This window comes from Anabrus simplex, chromosome 4 (genome assembly GCF_040414725.1).
Source record: "Anabrus simplex isolate iqAnaSimp1 chromosome 4, ASM4041472v1, whole genome shotgun sequence".
NCBI classification, from domain to species: Eukaryota; Metazoa; Arthropoda; class Insecta; order Orthoptera; family Tettigoniidae; genus Anabrus; species Anabrus simplex.
The window spans coordinates 374,125,531-374,146,783 of record NC_090268.1 but is presented as its reverse complement, the minus strand read 5'-3'; the positions used below and the strand labels follow the sequence as shown (position 1 = coordinate 374,146,783).

Genomic DNA, 21,253 nt, shown 5'->3' with positions numbered 1-21,253 from the left:
GACAAAGGGTAGCATTACAAAAATGTTGCAGAATTTGGGCTGGGAAGACTAGGGAGAAAGAAGACGAGCTGCTCGACTAAGTGGTATGTTCTGAGCTGTCAGTGTAGAGATGGCGTGGGAGGATATCAGTAGACGAATATGTTTGAGTGGTGTCATTAAAGGTAGGAAAGATCACAATATGAAGATAAGGTTGGAATTCAAGAGGATAAATTCATTTATAGGAAGGGGGGTTAGGGATTGGAATAACTTACCAAGGGAGATGTTCAGTAAATTTCCAATCTTTGCAATCATTTAAGAAAAGGCTAGGGAAACAACAGACAGGTACTGCCACCTGGGCGACTGCCCTAAATCCGGTTCAGTAGTGATTGATTGAACAAATTTTTAACTTGAAGACAATATTGAAATATAGAGCAACCCAAAGCTCTCCGATTATTTGTTGCTTCGTCGACTTCAAGATTGCGTACGATTCGGTCAATTGACAGTCTCTCTTTAACATCTTAGAAGAACAAGGATTTGATCCAAAGGCATTAAGACTCATCAAGGAAACACTCACGGACACAAAGTCAAAAGTGAAATTCATGGATGAAGTATCGAAGCCTCTTGCGATTAAGACCGGCGTGCAACCAATCAATCAATACTAATCTGCATTTAGGGCAGTCGCCCAGGTGGCAGATTCCCTATCTGTTGCTTTCCTAGCCTTTTCCTAAATGATTTCAAAGAAATTGGAAATTTATTGAACATCTCCCTTGGTAAGTTATTCCAATCCCTAACTCCCCTTCCTATAAATGAATATTTGCCCCAGTTTGTCCTCTTGAATTCCAACTTTATCTTCATATTGTGATCTTTCCTACTTTTATAAACGCCATTCAAACTTATTCGTCTACTAATGTCATTCCACGCCATCTCTCCACTGACAGCTCGGAACATACCACTTAGTCGAGCAGCTCTTCTTCTTTCTCTCAATTCTTCCCAACCCAAACATTGCAACATATTTGTAACGCTACTCTTTTGTCGGAAATCACCCAGAACAAATCGAGCTGCTTTTCTTTGGATTTTTTCCAGTTCTTGAATCAGGTGACGGATTGTCACCACTGCTTTCCAACTTGTTTTAGATAGTCATTCGAGAATGGGAGAAGGAACTGGAAGCTCAGAAGCACTGGAAACCCATTAAACTTGGACGAAAGAACGATGGCATAGCGGTCAGTTGTTTAGCTTTCGCAGACGACCTAGCGATACTAACAGACAGTGATATTTCAGCGATCAAACAAATTGAAGTCCTCAAGGAATACGCTGAGAAAAATGTACTACAAATCTCATTCGAGAAGACCAAGTTTATTTGCACTAAATTCGACATTCAGGAATTACAAACAAAATATGGGCAGTTCAAGCGAGTTCCATACTTTAAATATCTCAGTGCGGTCCTAGAACCAACAGATGTCTGGTATCTTTGAACCACCTATGCAATGCAGGCTTGTCAGAAAGGTGCAGGCACATTGCTGCCTTTGTTTATTTGCAAATAGTGAGAGAGACGCTTCCAAAACTATGTGCTTGCAGCAGTGCTAGAAAACAACTCATGCTCAAGAACAGAGAGAGGTACCTACATGAAAGGTGAAGAAGTACAGAAGTTGTAGAAACCTTTTATGATATTTTCGCCCATTGTCAATCAATCGTCCGTAATTGTTTTATTGTTAACTGGTACTGCATTGGAAGGTTTGTCGGGATGCCTGCATCATTATGTTCTAATGAACAAAACATGGTATTAAAATTGTTTCTTACTGGCCCATGCATTTGTGTCAATAATCTAATGAAATTTTCGGCTATGTTGTCATTGGGTTTAATTTTCGTCTTTTGCAACACTCGGCAATGATTTTTTCCCCCTACTAATTCCCATTTACTGTTTGAATTTGGTGTTAGAAGTAATCTAAATAGGCCTACATACACAAGAACTCTTCAAGGCATTCATTTTAAAAATGACGTATGTAAATACTGATGATGATGCTTGTTGTTAAGGGGGCCTAACATCTAAGGTCATCGGCCCATTGTCAATACTAGAATTGTTCGTAGATGTCCTCGGTTTTTCATCCTTCGTGATTCGTTTCAAAGATTTGGTCCACGCTTTCCTTCTGATCAGATTTTGTTTGTCCTCAAAAACTTGAAAAAGACTTAGTTCCAGGAGGAGAGTTGTCATACGTAAAATTACACCCAACTCCCGGAACAGTAATTGTTGTTACTGTTAGAAATAATGGAACCACAATCAGTTTTGGTCGTCATATTACAGAAGATAGAACCTAATGTCAATGCAAACTGCGTGCAACAATAGAGCAAACAAACACTGCTCTCCCGATTAGGAACTCCACGTTTGCCACCAGAGCGCATTACCATCCATTCGCACGAGGCCTGTAACCTCAGAAGTTTACATCGAGAATCTGAAAAAATTGAAGAGAGATTTTTGTGTGTGTGTACCCATAAAGATGTCAGCAACATTCTCCTTCAACATGACAATGCAAGGCAACACATAAGCCTGCGACCGGTACCCATGAAGCTTATATCACAAATATTATAATAATAGTTACTGTACTTGTAACCCATGAAGCTGTCGCAAAAACACCATACAGACCGGATCTTGCACCATCGGACTTTTATTTGTTTGGTCTCCTTAAAGATGCATTCCATGGGGGGCGATACGACACCAGTGAGGAGGTCATAGGTGAAGTCCAGATGTGGTTGAGAAGTAAACCAGCTGAATGGTACCACAAGAGTATACAGATTTGAACGGAGATAAGGTCGGATAAGTTAACTGTAGCTAATGAATTGGGGAATAATGTGGTAGATTCACTGATACAAGTACTGTAAATGTCTAATGAGAAAAACAAAGTACCGGTACATTACTTACTGAACCATGCAGTAATAATATGATTGGTTATACGTTCCACTAAGTAGTTTTATGCGATACCTGTGAGCTGGTGGGCAGCACACTACCACTGATCGACAGATGATAGCACATCCTTCATAATCACCCAGGGACTCACAACTTGTGATGTGGTGCATGGTGACCGTGAAGCACCAGCCAATCAGACATTTGCTTCGTACTTCTGCGATTTTTCCTAGATCCTACATTCCTTTGTCAACCCTTGTCTTCTTCCAGCAACTGTATTAGTTTTTTAGAGCACAGGGAGTCTTTTATGCCCCCCCCCCACGGATGCCAGACCTATATCTCATACCTCAGCCAAGCTATAACATACCATGATGAACTGATATTTTTGACATTTTCTTTTTCAATTGGTAGCTTTTCTTTCTATTTTGTTTTGGCTGACTGCCCCTGGTGTAGCCACTGACATGGGTACATAAAATGACTGACTCTGTAATAAAGCTACCATCAAACACACGAGTGCACTTGTCCCCAAGTTCTCCCCCTGTTGGTGGGGGTGGTAGAGTATTACCCACAGTATCCCTTCCCTGTCGTAAGAGGTGACTAAAAGGGTCCCCAGGGGTTTCCAGCTTGGGAATATGGTTTGGCGATCACGGGGCCCTTAGCAGAGTCCTGCCATGCATCCACTTACTTGTGACAGGCTCCTCACTTTCATCTATCTTATCCAACTTCCCTTGGCCAACTCTTGTTCTTTTCCAACCTGGACAGTATGGAGGCCTAGGGAGTCTTTCATTTTCACACCCTTCATGGCCCTTGTCTTCCTTTGGCCGATACCTTCATTTTTCAAAGTGTTGGATCCCTTCCATTTTTTTCTCTAATAAGTCTTATGTAGAGGATGATTGCATAGTTGTACTTCCTCTTAAAAAATAATCACCACCACCACCACCACCACCACCACCACCACCTGTCCCCGAATTCATAAACATCCTAATAAAGATATTGATATTTACACTTTAAAACATAAAAAATATCAGTAGAAATCTGTAGAATTATTTAAGATTTGTATGTACTTCGACAAGGAAAAAATATTATCCTCTTGGTTATTCCGTATTGAATGATATTCACTGTGCCTTCACTCCATACGAACGCTGTTGAGAGGGTTGGAATTGAATCAAACTTTGGCACACAACCTAGTGATTAGAAATTGTATTCTACCACCACCTCTCCTACCCTGCCACCAACATTCTGATGGTGAAAATTTTTTCACCAACAGGACTCGAACTGGCTAACAATAGTGTCAGACCATATAGACTTGATGCCTTGATGATCACCAGGTGGAGTAGAATATTCAGTGACAGGATTGGTGCAATAGTTATGTTTATATACAAACTCTGCCATCTGAGGGTCATGGTGATTTTTGTTCTAAGAGGAAGTACAACTAGGTAACCATCTTCCTCGTGGCATCACGGAAGAGGTAAAACAATCGAAGAACATAGGTTCGATTGCCTATCAGGAAGTAAAAAAATGTTGAAAGAAATTTCCACTTCCCGACAGGCACATGGCCCTCCAGTTCACTCATTCTGCACCAAAACTAGAACCAAGTTAATTCCTGGGGGCAAAGACCATTGGGCTAACCACTCTATATCATTTAAGCCGGGGTATAACTAATTCCAAACAAAAATTTATCTCTAGTGTATTTGTTCATACCATTGAACCATATTATTACCTTGACAACCTCTGTAGCTTACTTAACTTAATGTCTTCATGAGCATGGCCACTAGGTGGGTTTATGATAGAATTATGCTTGAAAAAAATCCAGTTCATTATACTTTAATGTGAATACAGTCAAGTTCTAAAAATATAAAAACAAAATATAGAAGTGTATACTTATTATGTTGTATTTCAATCTCTACAAAAGATCTATTAATTCATTAGTTTTGAAATCTTATAGTAAGTCTTTTGTATATACATATATAAAAGGGATATAGACTGTGTAATGCGTATATTTGCTGTAGTTAAATTTATGCGTGTTGTTGCTGTTTTTATACAATATCTTTGAGGGGAGCCCAGTTTTGTTTTCTGCAGGCAGAACCATGTCGTATTCATTACACCTCTGATCTGGAGGCTAACATTCTACCACTCATCCACAGTGGGAGCTTAAAAAATTAATGATAATGTATTTGTAGGGAGAACATGTGAACGATTTCACTTCACAGAATGTATAGGATTATTAAACATATGCCAGTAACATTTTAAAGGATCATTATGTCCCAAACCCCCTTAAATGAAGCAGCGAATGGTAAATACCAGTTTTGAACTCCGATAACATTGGAGGAATCAACACTGTATGTATACCAGAACCCACAAGAGTTGGAGTCTGATGTTTAGTGCTAGTAGCGACAAAAACTTGACTAACGCTGCTCGAAAATGATCCGTTTCCATGGCAACTATCACTAACGACGCCACATTTTAAAGATGCTATTGCCACGTGGCTTGGCTTGGCTTGGCTTGCTCTCAGTCACTTTTGTTATATCATCACAGTGGTATTGTATTAGTTTTATTGCTTTACGTGCTTGTTTTCTGAATATTACTTTTGTTGTTAGTTTATTTTTATCAGTTGATCAGTGGCTAGTTTAACATTTTCCTAGTTTTATTCTTGAGATGTGCCTTTAACAATCATCGTTAAATACTACAAATACCAGTGTGGGTAGTGTTATATATTCTGTAATATAATTTCTTTATGGCTGGCCATTGGATATTGACTGCATTTGTTGATGTTAATTTTCAGCAGTTGATGATTTTGTTATTGTTTCTTAGATCTCATATTTATTGACAATGACGTGTTCTGTCTTAAATTCTGAAACTGTTAGCATGAGCTTAGGAATGGTCAAAGTTCATTGAATTCCTTTAAGCCTACAAGTTTTATCTAACACACACCTGTATTTAAGACTAATACATCGCATGTGGATGTAACTTTGGCAGTGCAGCGTACCTCGAAGTTACTGCTTTTACCGCACAAATGTTAGACTCCAACTCTCACGGGCCCAACTATGGTAAACTGGAATAACCCGTGATTAAACATTTTTTTAAAATTTATAAAACACATGATTTCTAACCACTTACAGTGTCTGACTTCTTACATTGGGAGTTTCTTAATCTCTTTCCCTTCTAAATATTGTACTGCATCTTATTAATTACTAAATGGAAAATATGACATTCATGGAGGTACATTACTTGCTAGTAGGCCTACTCATATTTTCTATGGATAATTGCACAACAGACTGAAGGTTTCACGGGGTTAACACTGCAGAGCTCAAAGTTATGTTACGCATTTTAAAGGTTATTTATGATTCAGGTACCTACTTTAAACCAAAACAAATTGTACTCTTACTATCTGATACTAAAATTAGAAGTACTAGTCTTCATCATGATTATTAAATTCCTGATTCTAGGAGCTAGAAATACTGTACTATCTTGCTAATTTCTTCAGGAGGTACATTTCTTGTATTTGATTTGGTTAATGTCCTTCCCGGTTCTTTACAAACTACTTTATTAGGTCAGAAAAAGAGTCTGAAGTGTCTTAAATCCTTTGTCAGGGATAATAAAACTGTTATGGAAGAAATAACTAAATGAGAATATCACGTCACCATATCCAATTTCTATTCAATGCTCCACCATGTGCTGTTGATCATATCCGTCATTCACTCATACCCATACTCGTATTTCAGGCATCATTTAAAATATATTTCTCACTATGTAATTAATATTCTAAATTACCACACACAAGGTTTCACCTTACGTGGTATTTTACTGATATCTACTCGACTCTGTTGAGGTTGGTGTGATTTTGTATAATAATAATAATAATAATAATAATAATAATAATAATAATAATAATAATAATAATAATAATAATAATAATAATAATAATAATGTGTGCAAGAGATAGTTAGAAATTCAATTTATTTTAAGTATTAATATGTTGATAATAATACTACTACTTCTGTAATATATGTGGTTTAGTTATAAGATTAATATTTCTCAAATAATAATGTTATTAGAAGAGTTATGTATATATAAAACAGAGTCCTGTAAATATGTAAACGACATGATGAATGAATAAATACTACTACTACTACTACTGCTACTACTTTAATATTCGAGTCAATTATAACAAGCAGAGCAACATAAATGGTTATTTCCTTCAGTTGAAATAAGTGTGGAGGTGATGAAAGCAGCTGGACCTGTTGGTCTGCAGTGGCTGTCTAGCTTGTTACAGTTTATGTGAATATAGACGTCAGAAGAATGGGGAAAAGGAATAATAATACCATTGTTGAAAAAGGAGGACAAGAAAGTATGCAATAACTATCAAGGAATCACACTTGTATTACAAGTAGAAAGGATAATAGAAAGATGATAGAGAGGGATGGTGGAAGGAAAGATAGAATAGGAGCAACATAACCTTAGAAATGGCAGATCAGTGGTGAACCCTATCTGTAGTATGAGACAGTTAATGGAAAGACATTGGGAATATGGTAAAAATTTAGCGATGACCTTTCTCAATATAGTAAAGTCATATGATAGCGTACATAGGGAAATGATATGGGAAACCATATTAAGAAAGGGAGTTGGAAAACAATGGTAATTTTTCAAGCAATGTATGACACATATTTTAGCTGCATCCAGACCCAAGCTGGAAGGACAGAATGGTTTAGGAATATTACTGAGCTTTGATGGGGAAGAGTGGTGTCATCATAATAATTTACAATGTCAAGGAATCAAAGGAAGTGTTTGAAAGAGGGATGAAAGTAATGCTGTTTGCTGATGATACTGTGATCCAGTGAATGATCTGTAAGGAAGTACAAGAACAACTGGACATAAATGAAAAGATTGTGAAATGCAGTATGAAATTCAGTGTGGAGAAGGAAAAGACAGTGGTGATAACTAGTGATGGGCTGCGAATGGACTCGCGAAGACTCGAGTCTGGGATCGTAAAACTCGAGGTACTCGAGTCCGGACTCGAGGCCGAGGACGCTGGCAGCGTTATCTGCGAGCCGTGTATGGAAACTACACGATGCTTAATATTTTAGGTAGGCCAAGGACAAGTATTGGGTCCGTTTCCAAATAATGCACGGTGATATAATGTACAAACTGATGTACATTATGCCGTATTTACATGAATGTATAGGCCTACACAACAAAACCATATTGTAACGTAAACTAAGCAATGTATGCACACAGGTGCTTATGAGCTACAGTCCGGCTCTATGGCTAAATGGTTAGCGTGCTGGCCTTTGGTCACAGGGGTCACGGGTTCGATACGCGGCAGGGTCACGAATTTTAACCATTATTGGTCAATTTTGCTGACACGGGGGGTGGGTGTGTATGTTGTCTTCATCATCATTTCATCCTCATTATGACGAGCAGGGCGCCTACCGGTGTCAAATCGAAAGATCTGAATCTGGCGAGCCGAACATGTCATCGGACACTCCCGGCACTAAAAGCCATACGCCATTTCATTTTACCGGCGCACAGTGTGAAATTGTAGAGATCAGGCAGGACAAACATACATTTTCGACTAATCTATTTATATTATAAAGGGCATTATTGTACGCTCGTGACTATACAAAGAATACCTGACCGCAAAGCTTTTAAAGCTATGTGTGGTATATCTGATCTCTACAATTGTGTGAATATTGTGCCCCTTACCGAACCTTGCGTCTCGCACTGTCAATTGTCTGCAGTGTGTTCAGATGAATCTACGTAACTAGCGACTGTGTTTAGATATTTTTAATGTGAAATAGGGATGGTCCGCCTCTGTGGTGTAGTTGTTAGCATGATTAGCTGCCACCCCCGGAGGTCCGGGTTCGATACCCGGCTCTGCCACGAAATTTGAAAAGTGGTACGAGGGCTGGAACGGGGTCCACTCAGCCTCGGGAGGTCAACTGAGTAGAGGTGGGTTCGATTCCCACCTCAGCCATCCTGGAAGTGGTTTTCCGTGGTTTCCCCACTTCTCCTCCAGGCAAATGCCTGGATGGTACCTAACTTAAGGCCACGGCCGCTTCCTTCCCTCTTCCTTGCCTATCCCTTCCAATCTTCCCAACCCCCGCCAAGGCCCCTGTTTAGCATAGCAGGTGAGGCCACCTGGGCGAGCTGCTGGTCATCCTCCCCACTTGTATCCGCCGACCCAGAGTCTGAAGCTCCAGGACACTGCCCTTGAGTCAGTAGAGGTGGGACCCCTCGCTGAGTCCGAGGGAGAAACCGAACCTGGAGGGTAAGCAGATTAAGAAGAAGAAGAAGAAGAAGAATAAGAAGAAGAAATAGGGATACAGCTAGATTGCTTTCTTTCTTAATCTGCTTACCCTCGAGGGTTGGTTTTTCCCTCGGATTCAGCCAGGGATCCCACCTCTACCTCCTCAAGGGCAGTGTCCTGGAGCGTGAGACAATGGGTCGGGGGATACAACTGGGGAGAATGATCAGTTCCTTGCCCAGGCGGCCTCACCTGCTATGCTGAACAAGGGCCTTGGTGGGGGATGGGAAGATTGGGTGGGATAGACAAGGAAGAGGGGAAGGAAGCCTACAACGAATAGTTAAATTATGTTCCTAATCTTTACTCCGTATCTCAAGTTACCAAAGGCTAACCTACTGGGCGATATAATGCAAATATGCAAACTCATATCCTCATCCCGAGGTGGTGCAGCTCCTTTCGGGAAAACCCCCATTGCAGGTGAGCTGCATGTACCATTTCAATCACATACCAGCCTTCCGGACTTTCTAAAATTTTTGGCGGTACTGGGAATCGAACCCAGGGTTCCAAGGATGGGAGTTAGTAACACTACCCGTTACGCTACAGAGGTGCTATAATGAACGCGCCCAACTAAATATAGACGAAGGAGAAAAGGAAGAACATTGTGTGACAAACTAAACGAAAGGCATTTCGAAACAAATAAGTTACGGTCATACACTCGCGTGTTTCACGTTATGGTCATCATTTACGTAGCTGGTGAAATAGTATTTAATGATTGGGGCATTTCTTCCGACTGCTCGGCAACAGGTCGCAGTTATGGATCGTGACGTCACAGTGGAGACTCGAGTACTTCGCACGGGTTACTCGGCGAGGCTTGGACTCGCCAGACTCGATTCTCGCGAGTCCAAGCGTTACTCGTGCACATCACTAGTGATAACAAGTGGTGACAGTTGGGAGAGGAGACATAAATATTAGAGATCAGAACCTTGAAATTGTGGACAACTTAAAATATAATTCATTGGTGTTCTGGCAGAAGTTACTAAGTCCGAAAACATAGTTTTGAGATAAATGGGTTTTAAGAAATCAGCGATAAGTTATATGATTCTATATTACTGTAAGGCTATCGCACTTTTTGGGCTGGTTCTTTTTGCACTGCTTTCTACTGTGTGACATATTAAATGATTAAATCCACATAATCACTTTTGCATGGACATCATTCTTCAAAAATGGACTTCACATTAGAGAGTAGGGTACCCGTACCCTCAAAATGGTTCATTCTATTCAAACAATGACCACGCCATCGTGTAGAACATGTTTTCTTTACCCCGGTAGTGCATGTAACTCAAATTGAAAACAAATGGACTTAGTCACTTCTGCCTGAACGTCGACGATATAGGAAGCAAACTGATGCAACATGCAAGGCAGGATATAGAGATTAGCAAAAGGTTGATACAGGCAACTGTATTCTGTTAGAATGTAAGAAACCTAGTTTGGAAGAAGGAGGTACCAAAGGAACTGATGTACAAGATGTACTAAACCCTCATACTAATGTGCAGCAGAGACCTGGCCAGTGACAAGAAGAGAGGAGAGTAAAATTCAAGCCAGTGATGTGAAATTCTGAAGAAGTATGATAGAAAAGACAAGGCAAAACAGAATGTAAAATGAAGATGTCAAGAAGGAAATAGGAGTAGAAAAGTTGAATGACACAATTGAAAAGAATAGACCAAGATGGTTTGGACTTAAGGAAGGATATCATTAAGGAAGGATACTGAAATAGATGATAGATGATGGAACCTGGAATAGAATTACAGAAGAATAATAGTGGATTGAGAGGGAAAGATGGAAGAGTAGCATGAAAGCCCCAACCTAGCTGGATGTGAGGGATGATGATGATGATGATGATGATTTCCTTAAATTTAGAGGAATATTTATCTGTTGAATATTATCTTACAGTAGTTCTATTTGTTAGGAAGTTTTTCTTAGTTTTTAGTTAGATATAAAATCTACATTTTTCTAAGTAGGCATGAGTTAGATTTTGGATGATTATGTCTACACCAAGTTCAAGGACCATAGGTGTCTAAAATTTTCATTTGAACACTATTTAGCTACATCTGTCTAATAGAATTTCTTTTACAGTCCTTAAATGAATATTATTTATCATTTCAGATCTCTACGCTTGTTACTCATAGAGAACGTCCATTATGTTCCGAAAGAAGTTTACGGGCTGTAGCTCGTGTGGGCCAAGCAGTAAATCTTGCAGTCGAACGATTTGTCACTGTTGGCGAGACTATTGCAGACGACAACCCAGAAATAAAACAAGATATGTACGAAGCTTGCAAAGAAGCACGTGCTGCAGGTATGTACATACAGTCATACATTTATTTGTTTGTTTGTTTGTTTGTTTGTTTGTTTGATTTTTTATTTAGTTGCATGCTTGATTGATTGATTTGTTTGTTTATTTATTTATTTATTTATTTATTTATTTATTTATTTATTTATTTATTTATTTATTTATTTATTTATTTATTTATTTATTTATTTATTTTGTCAAGTAGATAAGTTTTCCTATTTATGCAAATTAACTAGTTTAGATTTATACATAAAGGGTGTAACAAGAAGGTATGGTCAAACTTTCAGGACAGTTCCTGACACGTAGAAGAAGAAAATATGTTGTGTGAACATGGATCCGGTAGCACTTTATTTAGTATATATACTAGCAGTTTTCCGCTGGCTCCGCCCGCAATGTACAAAGTGTGGTGTTGTTCATTACTATCGTCACGGATGTATTTGCAAAGTTTCGAGTTAACGAAATAAAGCACATGATCTGCTGTGGTAATAGAATGGAATATTATGTCAAAAAACACTTGAAAATACATCACACAAAGAAATTGAATTAAACGTTCCTTGGAACAACACTATGTGCTGGACTGTTAAAAAGTCCTTCAAAGATCTTTGTCATGGAGACAAATGTACTCATAACTTTTCTCAAGATCTACTAATTTAAGTTGTTATTACCTCAAAAGAAAGTGCTTGATCCACTGAGTGTTTTTAGATCAAAACGAACTGCGTACCTCAATTAGAACGAAAGATGTGATTGCTTCAATGAGAAAAAATGTTGAAGAAATGAGACGTCAAATTGAATGTGCACTCATAACTTTCCTCAGAATCAACCAATTTGAATAGTTAAGAGCTGAAACGAAAGAGCTTGGTCCACTGAGCGTTCTTAGGCCAAAACAAACTCCGTACCTCAATTAGAGCCAAATATATGATTGCTTCAAAGAGACAAAACATTGAAAAAGTCAAATAATTTGAGGAAGGTGTAAGTTAAGTGATTTATAGTACTTGATGACAAATCTGTGCATGAATACCTTTCAGTTAAAAGAAGATTGAGCTGCAGTCGCTTAAGTGCGGCCAGTATCCAGTATTCGGGAGATAGTAGGTTCTAACCCGTCGGCAGCCCTGAAAATGGTTTTCCGTGGTTTCGCATTTTCACTCCAGGCAAATGCTGGGGCTGTACCTTAATTAAGGCCACGGCCGATTCCTTCCCACTCCTAGCCCTTTCCTGTCCCATCGTCGCCATAAGACCTATCTGTGTCCGTGTGACGTAAAGCAACTAGCAAAATAAAAGAAAAAAAGAGAAAAAAAAGGAGAATGAAGGAAATCGACTGGATAGAATGGCCGGACTGACTGACTTCAGTTTTCATAATTTTTTTAAATATATAGATTAAAACTCATAAACATTGACCTGCATTTAGGGCCATCACCCATGTGGTAGATTCCCTATCAATTGAAGTGGTGAGATCAAAAACCATTTAAGTCCGTTTAGGGTAGTTTTGAGAAAAACAAGAAAATCTTGATATGTTTTAATCTAATTGGTGTGTGAAAATAGATTTTTTACCAATGTACCTTAATGGTATTGTACCTTTGTAAACCTACATTTAAAATTGGTTAAATGAATAGATCATACCAAAAATTCATATTTAACTTTCTATAACTAGATGATTCTTGATCTGATCTCATTAAATAATAAATTTTGAGAGATGTAATGTATAATGATAGTAAACATCCTTAGTAGTCTTAACACATAACAAAAACCTATTATGGATATAACAAAATTACTAATCTTAGAGTTTCATGTAACATATTTACTCAGAGTTCTGGTCTTCGGTATCACTTCTGCTTCTGTTAACACATGCAGTCAAGCACTCAAATGAATCCCCTGTACTATGGTTGGGAGGAGTAGATTCAAGATATTTCTGTATATCAGCAGCTTTGATACAAAGTTTTTTAGTGTAAAGTCTAGCAGGCTTATCAAGAGTAGGCTGTGTCCTTGGGAAGTGCAGAACTCAACGTTGAAGCCAACACCATATTTCCTTTATATTCAATCATTTCATATTTAAAAACACCCCATTGGTTCCCCCCCACTAATGGAGCGGCATGTCTTCTTAAAATGAGGTTCCATCAAACCTTTAAAGTCTCTCGGCATTTCATTTTTTAGTTCAATGACCTTTACTTTTGATGAATCATTTCTTATTTTTTCTATCCATCTTCACTACTGTACAAATTATCTTCCCACCTAAATCTTTTACTTATAACTACAAAGTCTCTGTCAGAAGGTAGATATGAAAGTAGGTGGGTAGTAGTGTTTGATATGTGAAAACTTCCCAGTTTGCACTAGACTAGACAGAAAATACCCCATTGTATTATTTCTATTTTGACTTGTGCAAGCATTAGAAAAAATATAGAATTATTTTGCATTTGCACATACATTGATAGGAAGTGATTAAAACAGACACCACTTTGTTCAGAGTCTTCCTTCCTTCTGTATATGGATATATATAATCTTCATTATTTGGTGTGACATGTATTCCAAACAGATACAACTATAGCTGTTGAGCATAAAACGTCTCTGTTATTGAGACTTGTGGGAACAGTACATTCTGCACGTAGTCCATCGTTACTGTTTCCAAATCGTTTTCATTTCTGGCTCATTCAGTGGAAATCCCCATCTACAAAAAAAAAAAAAAAAACTCTTTCGCTTTCTTTTGATGGAGTTCTAGTTGTAGAAAAAGTTGGTTGCAAAGAACTTTGGTGTCTTCTACAGTAATCTTCACCACCCAGACTCTCACAGGTAGAGCAGACATTGACTCTAAGTTTAACAAATGCATAGTTAAAGTTCTCCTTATAATACTTCAGAAGAAATTCATATTTAACAGTGCATTTGACATCGTCTTGTTTGGAAACTTTCATATAGTTCTCTGGTTCATTCTTCTTCAGATATTCTGACCACATCATGCGTACTGTAAGTTTGCATTCACATAACTTTTCTTTTTTTGCCTTGCTTTTTGCAATGACAAACTCTATATTGACTATAAATCTCATGTTATGACAGTTGAACTTACAAATTATACAAAATTGTGTTGATTATCCTCCTGGATATGTTCTGCAATCTTTGCCAGTAACTTCATCAGGAATACAGAGTATGTTTCCCTTGTCCATCTGACAGACTGAAATATCCACTTGACACATACCACTGCAAGCGCTGAAACCTATTGCCTGTAATTCCATGCAGATCGACAATCAGTATATTAATTTGATCCAGCATGTATTTCGTACATAAGTGACGATTTTAGGCTTGCTAATTGTGTCACCATCTAATACCCATTTTCTGGAACGTTATTTAGGAATGCCACTTGATATTGTTTATAGCTCATCTGATAAAATGAATTAAAACTATAATCTTTTTCTGAGTTAGATAGAGAAACTTTTCTGCCTGCAGAGACATTCTGGTCCTCAAATTCTAGCCTCAATGTTTTTCGCTTTCCAGTTAACGTGCTCCTGCTCACTAACCTGTTTTGGTCGCATTTTATTCTGTTTCCATGTTGAACTTTGCGTAATCTGTTTATCACTGATTTCCATTTCATCGCTTGACATTCCGACACCCTTCAACAACATAGGCCTTTTATTGTAAAAAAACAGTCTAACCAAGACAACTTGTAAAGTGAGGATTGGTAACCATTACAAGTAATACACACTTGATATGCTTCTTCATATAACAAAATATGATTACTCAAAGCATTCTCAACACAACACTCAACTGCTGACTCACTGTTCTCACAACTGACTGACAAACAAAGCATTGTGGGGATGCAAATGGTGTGTGTGTGTGTGGGGGGGGGGGGGGGGTCTCAAGGCCATGGACATGAATAACAGATGAGGAGGAATACAGAGAAACATTATGTTTATGTAAAATTAAAAAGAAAATGTAGAATAGTAAACAGGAAAATCAAAGAGGGTAGGGAGAGTAGAGAAACTAGAAAACAGCTAATGAGGGAACTGAATAGAGTGAAAAAGGAAGCAAAAGAGAATTATATGAATGGCATACTTCAAGAGGGTAATGACCACAAAGGGAAATGGAAAAAGCTGTATTCATATATCAGGAATCAAAAAGGAAAAGGAATCCAAATTCCTACAATGGTGGGAGAAGGGGGTGAACACTATTTAACAGATACTGAGAAAGCAAACCTATTTAGTAGGGAATTTAGAGATTCAGTAGATGATTGTCAAGAGTTGGAAACCGAAACAGAAGATAGAGAGGGAGAGAGACAGAGGGAAACAAGAAGCTTCTCATTCACAAACGAAGATATTTTCAGAGAAATCCAACTGCTTCAGCAAGGAAAAGCAGCAGGGAGTGATCAAATTACTGGGGAGGTATTAAAGACAATGGGGTGGTACATAGTGCCTTATTTAAAATTTCTCTTTGACTATGTCATAAATAATAGTGTAATACCAAAGGAATGGAAGGAATCTATAATAATACCAATTTATAAAGGAAAGGGTGATAAAAGGAAACCAGAGAACTACAGACCAATCAGCCTGACCAGTATAGTTTGTAAAATTCTGGAGAGTTTAATATCGAAGTACATCAGAGGGATATGTGATGATAAAAATTGGTTCATGAGGAGCCAGTATGGATTTAGAAAGAAATTTTCTTGTGAGGCACAACTGGTGGGATTTCAGCAGGACATATCAGATCAGTTGGATTCAGGAGGTCAGTTAGATTGCATAGCCATAGATCTTTCCAAAGCCTTTGATAGAGTGGAACATGGAATATTATTAAAGAAATTGGAGGGAATAGGATTGGACGTAAGGGTTACACGTTGGATGAAAGCATTTCTAAATTCAAGGGTTCAGAAAGTCAAAGTAGGAAATAATGTATCTCAGGAAGAGAAAGTTTGGAAGGGAATTGCACAGGGTAGTATAATCGGTCCGTTACTTTTCTTAATATACGCAAATGATTTAGGGAACAATATAACATCAAAAATAAGATTGTATGCAGATGACATAATTGTTTATAGAGAAATAAATAACATTGAGGATTGTTCAGAATTGCAAAGGGACCTTGAAAGTATCCAACAATGGGTTGAAGAAAATAATATGAAGGTTAATGGAGGCAAATCAACTGTTACAACTTTTACAAACAGGAGCTTTAAAACTGAATTTGAATATACTTTGGATGAGGTAGTTATACCAAAAGATGGCAAGTGCAAATACTTAGGTGTGAGATTTGAAAGTAATTTGCTCTGGAAGGATCATATTGATGACATTGTTGGGAAAGCATACAGATCATTACATGTCGTAATGAGGCTACTTAAAGGATGCAACAAAGAATTAAAAGAAAAAAGTTACTTGAGTATGGTTCGTCCATTATTGGAATATGCAAACAGTGTTTGGGATCCTCACCATGAATACCTAATAAAAGAAATAGATAGTGTGCAGAGGAAAGCAGCAAGATTTGTAACAGGGGATTTCAGGAGAAAGAGTAGTGTATCAGAAATGTTAAAGGAACTTGGGTGGGAAACTTTAAGTAAGAGAAGGGAGAAAACTAGACTTACAGGATTATATAGAGCCTATACAGGAGAAGAAGCATGGGGAGATATCCGTGAGAGGCTTCAGTTGGAAAATAATTATATCGGCAGGACTGACCACAAATATAAAATTAGAAGGAATTTTAGCAGAAGCAATTGGGGTAAATTTTCATTCATTGGGAAGGGTGTGAAGGAGTGGAACAGTTTACCAGGGGTAGTGTTTGATCCTTTTCCAAAATCTGTACAGATATTCAAGAAGAGAATAAACAGCAACAGAGAAAATAAATGAAGTGTTAGAGGGCATTCGACTAGTGCAGGTTATTGTAAATAAAAAAATGTGTGTGAATAAATTAATTCCATCCCCTGGTCTAAGGAGTTTGGACAGCCAAAGTAGGGGACTGCCTGTAGGGGTGAAGTACAGTGGGGACTTCGAGGGCCCTGGGACCGCTACGGTAGCTGTGAAGGCCCTTCAGGAACTCTGAAAAGTGGTGGCAAAAGGGGCTCTGGTTAAAACGCAGCTGGTCGTTATGCTACTTAGGATCCAGAACGGGTAAAAAAAAAAAAAAAAAAGTAAATAAATAAATGCAATGTAAATATTAATCTTATACCAGTTGTATAGTATCATTTGAAGTAATTCCACATACTGTATATCAGTTGACTATATTTGTAAGTAGTACAGGAGATATTATAAGTAGAATTTTGTAAACAATATAAATTTATTAAGGACGAGCTGTGTGTTTAATAGAAAACATTGTTAGCGTAAATTGTATAATATTGTATTATAGGAAAAAATTTCTTCTCTTGTTAATTTAATATTTAGTGCTTGACAATAATGTATTTTAGTGTACCATTTGCCACCGAGGTAGACACCTCATTTGCAAATAAAAAGATTTTGATTTGATTTGAATGTATCTCAATTTTTGCAAAAAGTGGACATGAATGTTTCTTTTATCTCACGGCTTCAGTTGTTTACCTAATCTTTTCTTAAATGATTTCAAAGAAGTTGGAAATTTATTGAATATCTCCCTGTGTAAATTATTTCAATCCCTTTATTCCTCTTCCAATAAATAAATACTTGCCTCAGTTTGTCCTCTTGGATTCAAGCTTCATCTATCAAAAGTCTTGGATGGGCCAATACTGTATTGATACAGTACATTTGACCTTCTGAATCTAAAATATCTGCCACATCTCTTTAGAATCTCATAAGTTGAGTATTACTGGAATAAACTTTCAAAAACCCAAACTGCCTGTTATCAAAGCGGTTGCAAACGTGTCTAATATAATCAGAAATAATGTTCTCCCAGAGCTTACATGCAACACACATCAAGCTGATAGATGCGTGATTATCACTTTCCTTTGTCCACTGAGGCTTCTTTAGCAATGCTTCATTAATTTTGTGTAGCTTTCACGCAAATAAAATCAGATAAGTATTTCAGACATACTACTGTATCACATCCACTGTAATCTTATCAATTCCAGCTGCTTTTGTAGCTAGAATTTTTGTATAATTTTGTAATATCTTTATTATCCTGGGTAAATTTCAGTACTCGCTAGTATTAGTCACCTCCTCTTCTTAACATACTGTTGAGTAAATACTTCAGAGCTTAATTCAAGTGAAAACATTCAGGGCTACCTGTCTTCAAATAAGCTGAGAAGAATGAAAGGAACTACTAAGGTATGGAAGACTTCCCTCCAAGCTTGCAGCAGTCATCTGATTGTAGCACACATCCTTATGGAGTCACAGATCTGGCCGATCTGTGCTGTAGTCTTAAACTTCGAGTACCACATCCCTCATTCTGCAAGATGGTGGGCAGTCAGTAGACCTCGTAATCTGTTTTATGAGGGATAGTGGTATGTATAAGAGTCAATTTTCTGTTTTTAACTTTTATTCTATTGTTAATTGCTATTTTATTCCATTAGTTCTGTTTTAGTCTGTCTTTTGTATTTTTATTTTTTTTAACTTTTCATTTGAATGAAATAAGTTACTAGAATTAGATCAACTCATTATTTTAAATTCATAATCATTTTCTTTTTCATCATCATCATCATCATCAAAACATTCAGGTTGGTATTGTTAACAGTAGTAACATTTTATTCCTTTGAAAGCATCTGGCACAGAATGTAAACTGAAGGATTTTAAAACACTAGAATAGTGGCCATTGAATCAATCAATCAATCAATCAATCAATCAATCAATCAATCAATCAATCAATCAATCAATCAATCAATCAATCAATCAATCAATCAATCAATCAATCAATCAATCAATCAATCAATCAATCAATTATTATTCTGTATTTCCATGGCCAGTACCATATAAGTTTAGTCAATTTCATAAATGCTGTCTTTCTATTATTGAGTTTTTATTACAGGAGCAGCAATCGAAAAATTGTGTGAAGCTGCCCTAGAAGATTCCCTGGCAGATCGGGGAGCAGTGGTGAGAGCAGCTCGTTGCCTTCTCGGCTCAGTCACTAGAGTATTGTTACTTGCAGACATTGTTGTAGTCAAACAATTGTTACTGGCTAAGGACAAAGTGAGTATGACATATCTATCTTTCTTTTTGTGTTTGAATTTTGGTAAGTTTCCTTGATGTTAATGGGTTATTTCTTAGGTAACTACAGGTCATGCAAAATTCCATTGTACAAGACGTAGAAAAGAACAAGAATATTGGAGAAGAAATTACTGCAAGGTTCTGTTACAACAAGGAGGTTTGGTAGATTTGATGCACCAGCATTGCGGGTCTAGAAGTGGTCTCTTCAGCCATCCAAGAAGCCAGTCACCAAGACTGATCCACTCGGAAAACAACATTGTTATACTCGCCAGTGAGTGAATGCCTGTCATAATGAGATGGTGGTTAAACATAACTTCCTGTTATTTCCTTTCTAAGACTCTCATGACTTGTAAATATCATTCTTATTGTTTAATAACCTTTATGAAAACAAGTCCAGTATGTAATTTGCAATAATAAGTTTGCATACATACCTTGTCACAAGCAGCTAATGAGTGAGAAGCATCAGTTGATAGATATATTTGTCTTGCTGGTTGGTGGAATGACTTTGGTCTTGAATATGATGAAGAAATAGAAAACAAGAGGATCTCCTGTCTTTTTTAAGAGAGAAACTTGCTTCTCTCATGCAGCAGTATTCGCATTTTTGTAAATTTGCTTTTTCGCTTTATTGGTTAGGCACTTATCTTTCTTGTTCAGGGTTCTGGGATGGAATCCTGATACAGTTACATAATATAATTTGTATGAGAATTTTAATTCTGTACTGTATCTAGACCAGGAGGTAAAACTTTACGTCTGGTCGCCGGTTCGCCTGTTCGCCTGTTCGCCGTTGCTCCCTTAGCACCACCCAGGGATCATGTGTAGGGTACTTTCAGGTTAAACCTACGGACGCGAGCAACGTTCTCGCTCCTTTCCTGTTTAGTTTATATATTGCAGACATGCCGAAGACACTTTCAAGGAAATTCGGATATGCCAATGACTGGGCACTTGCTATCAGGGACAAAACAGTTGAGAAAACAGAAGAGATCCTGACCGAAGACCTCAAGACACTGGCACACTACTTTAAAATATGGGAACTCCAACCAAACATCAGCAAAACTGAAGTTTGTTGCTTCCACCTAAACAATAAAATGGCTAACAGGGAGTTAAATGTGTACATGGACAACCAGAAATTGAGACATAACAGGTACTCTAAATATCTAGGAGTTACACTGGATAGAACACTGTCTTATAAACAACATCTCCTGAACGTCTCTGCCAAAGTAAGAACTCGCAACAATATAATTCATAAGCTGTATGGAACAACTTGGGGATCTACAGCTGCAACTCTGAGATGTTCAGCTTTAGGGTTGGTGTACTTGACTGCTGAATACTGCGCTACTGTTTGGCAAACATCATCACTGGCACAATCAAATCTACTCCCACCCAGTGGCTGCCAGTGTTAAGTCATATCCCTCCTCCAGATCTCAGACGTAAAGATGCTCTCCTAAGAGAATTCAGAAAAATAGTGAATAACCCAGAACTCCCGATACATAATGACATTGGCGATGCGGATATTAATCGTCTGCGTTCGAGAAAACCACCAACTAGAGATGCCATGAACTTGTGGAACAGCAACTACCAAACTTCAGCTGAATGGCAGAAGAGACTCAACGACAAATACTGCCCGACAATGCCTTCTGTGAAGAAGACGCCGCCACCTGGTTTCAACCTCCCTTGTAGACTATGGTTCACACTAAACAGGATCCGAACAAACCACGGGA

The 21,253-nt window shown here is 37.9% G+C and overlaps 1 protein-coding gene across 1 annotated transcript in view; it reads left to right on the top strand.

Annotated features, from left to right (window-relative positions):
- Positions 1 to 21,253, top strand: part of alpha-Catr (alpha-catenin related) — a 503,757-nt gene that overhangs the window by 339,242 nt on the left and 143,262 nt on the right. Inside the window, exons 2-3 of the mRNA XM_067145828.2 lie at positions 11,283 to 11,472; positions 19,357 to 19,517. Coding sequence (XP_067001929.2) covers positions 11,283 to 11,472; positions 19,357 to 19,517 — 351 coding nt within the window. The remainder of the gene's footprint in view (positions 1 to 11,282; positions 11,473 to 19,356; positions 19,518 to 21,253) is intronic.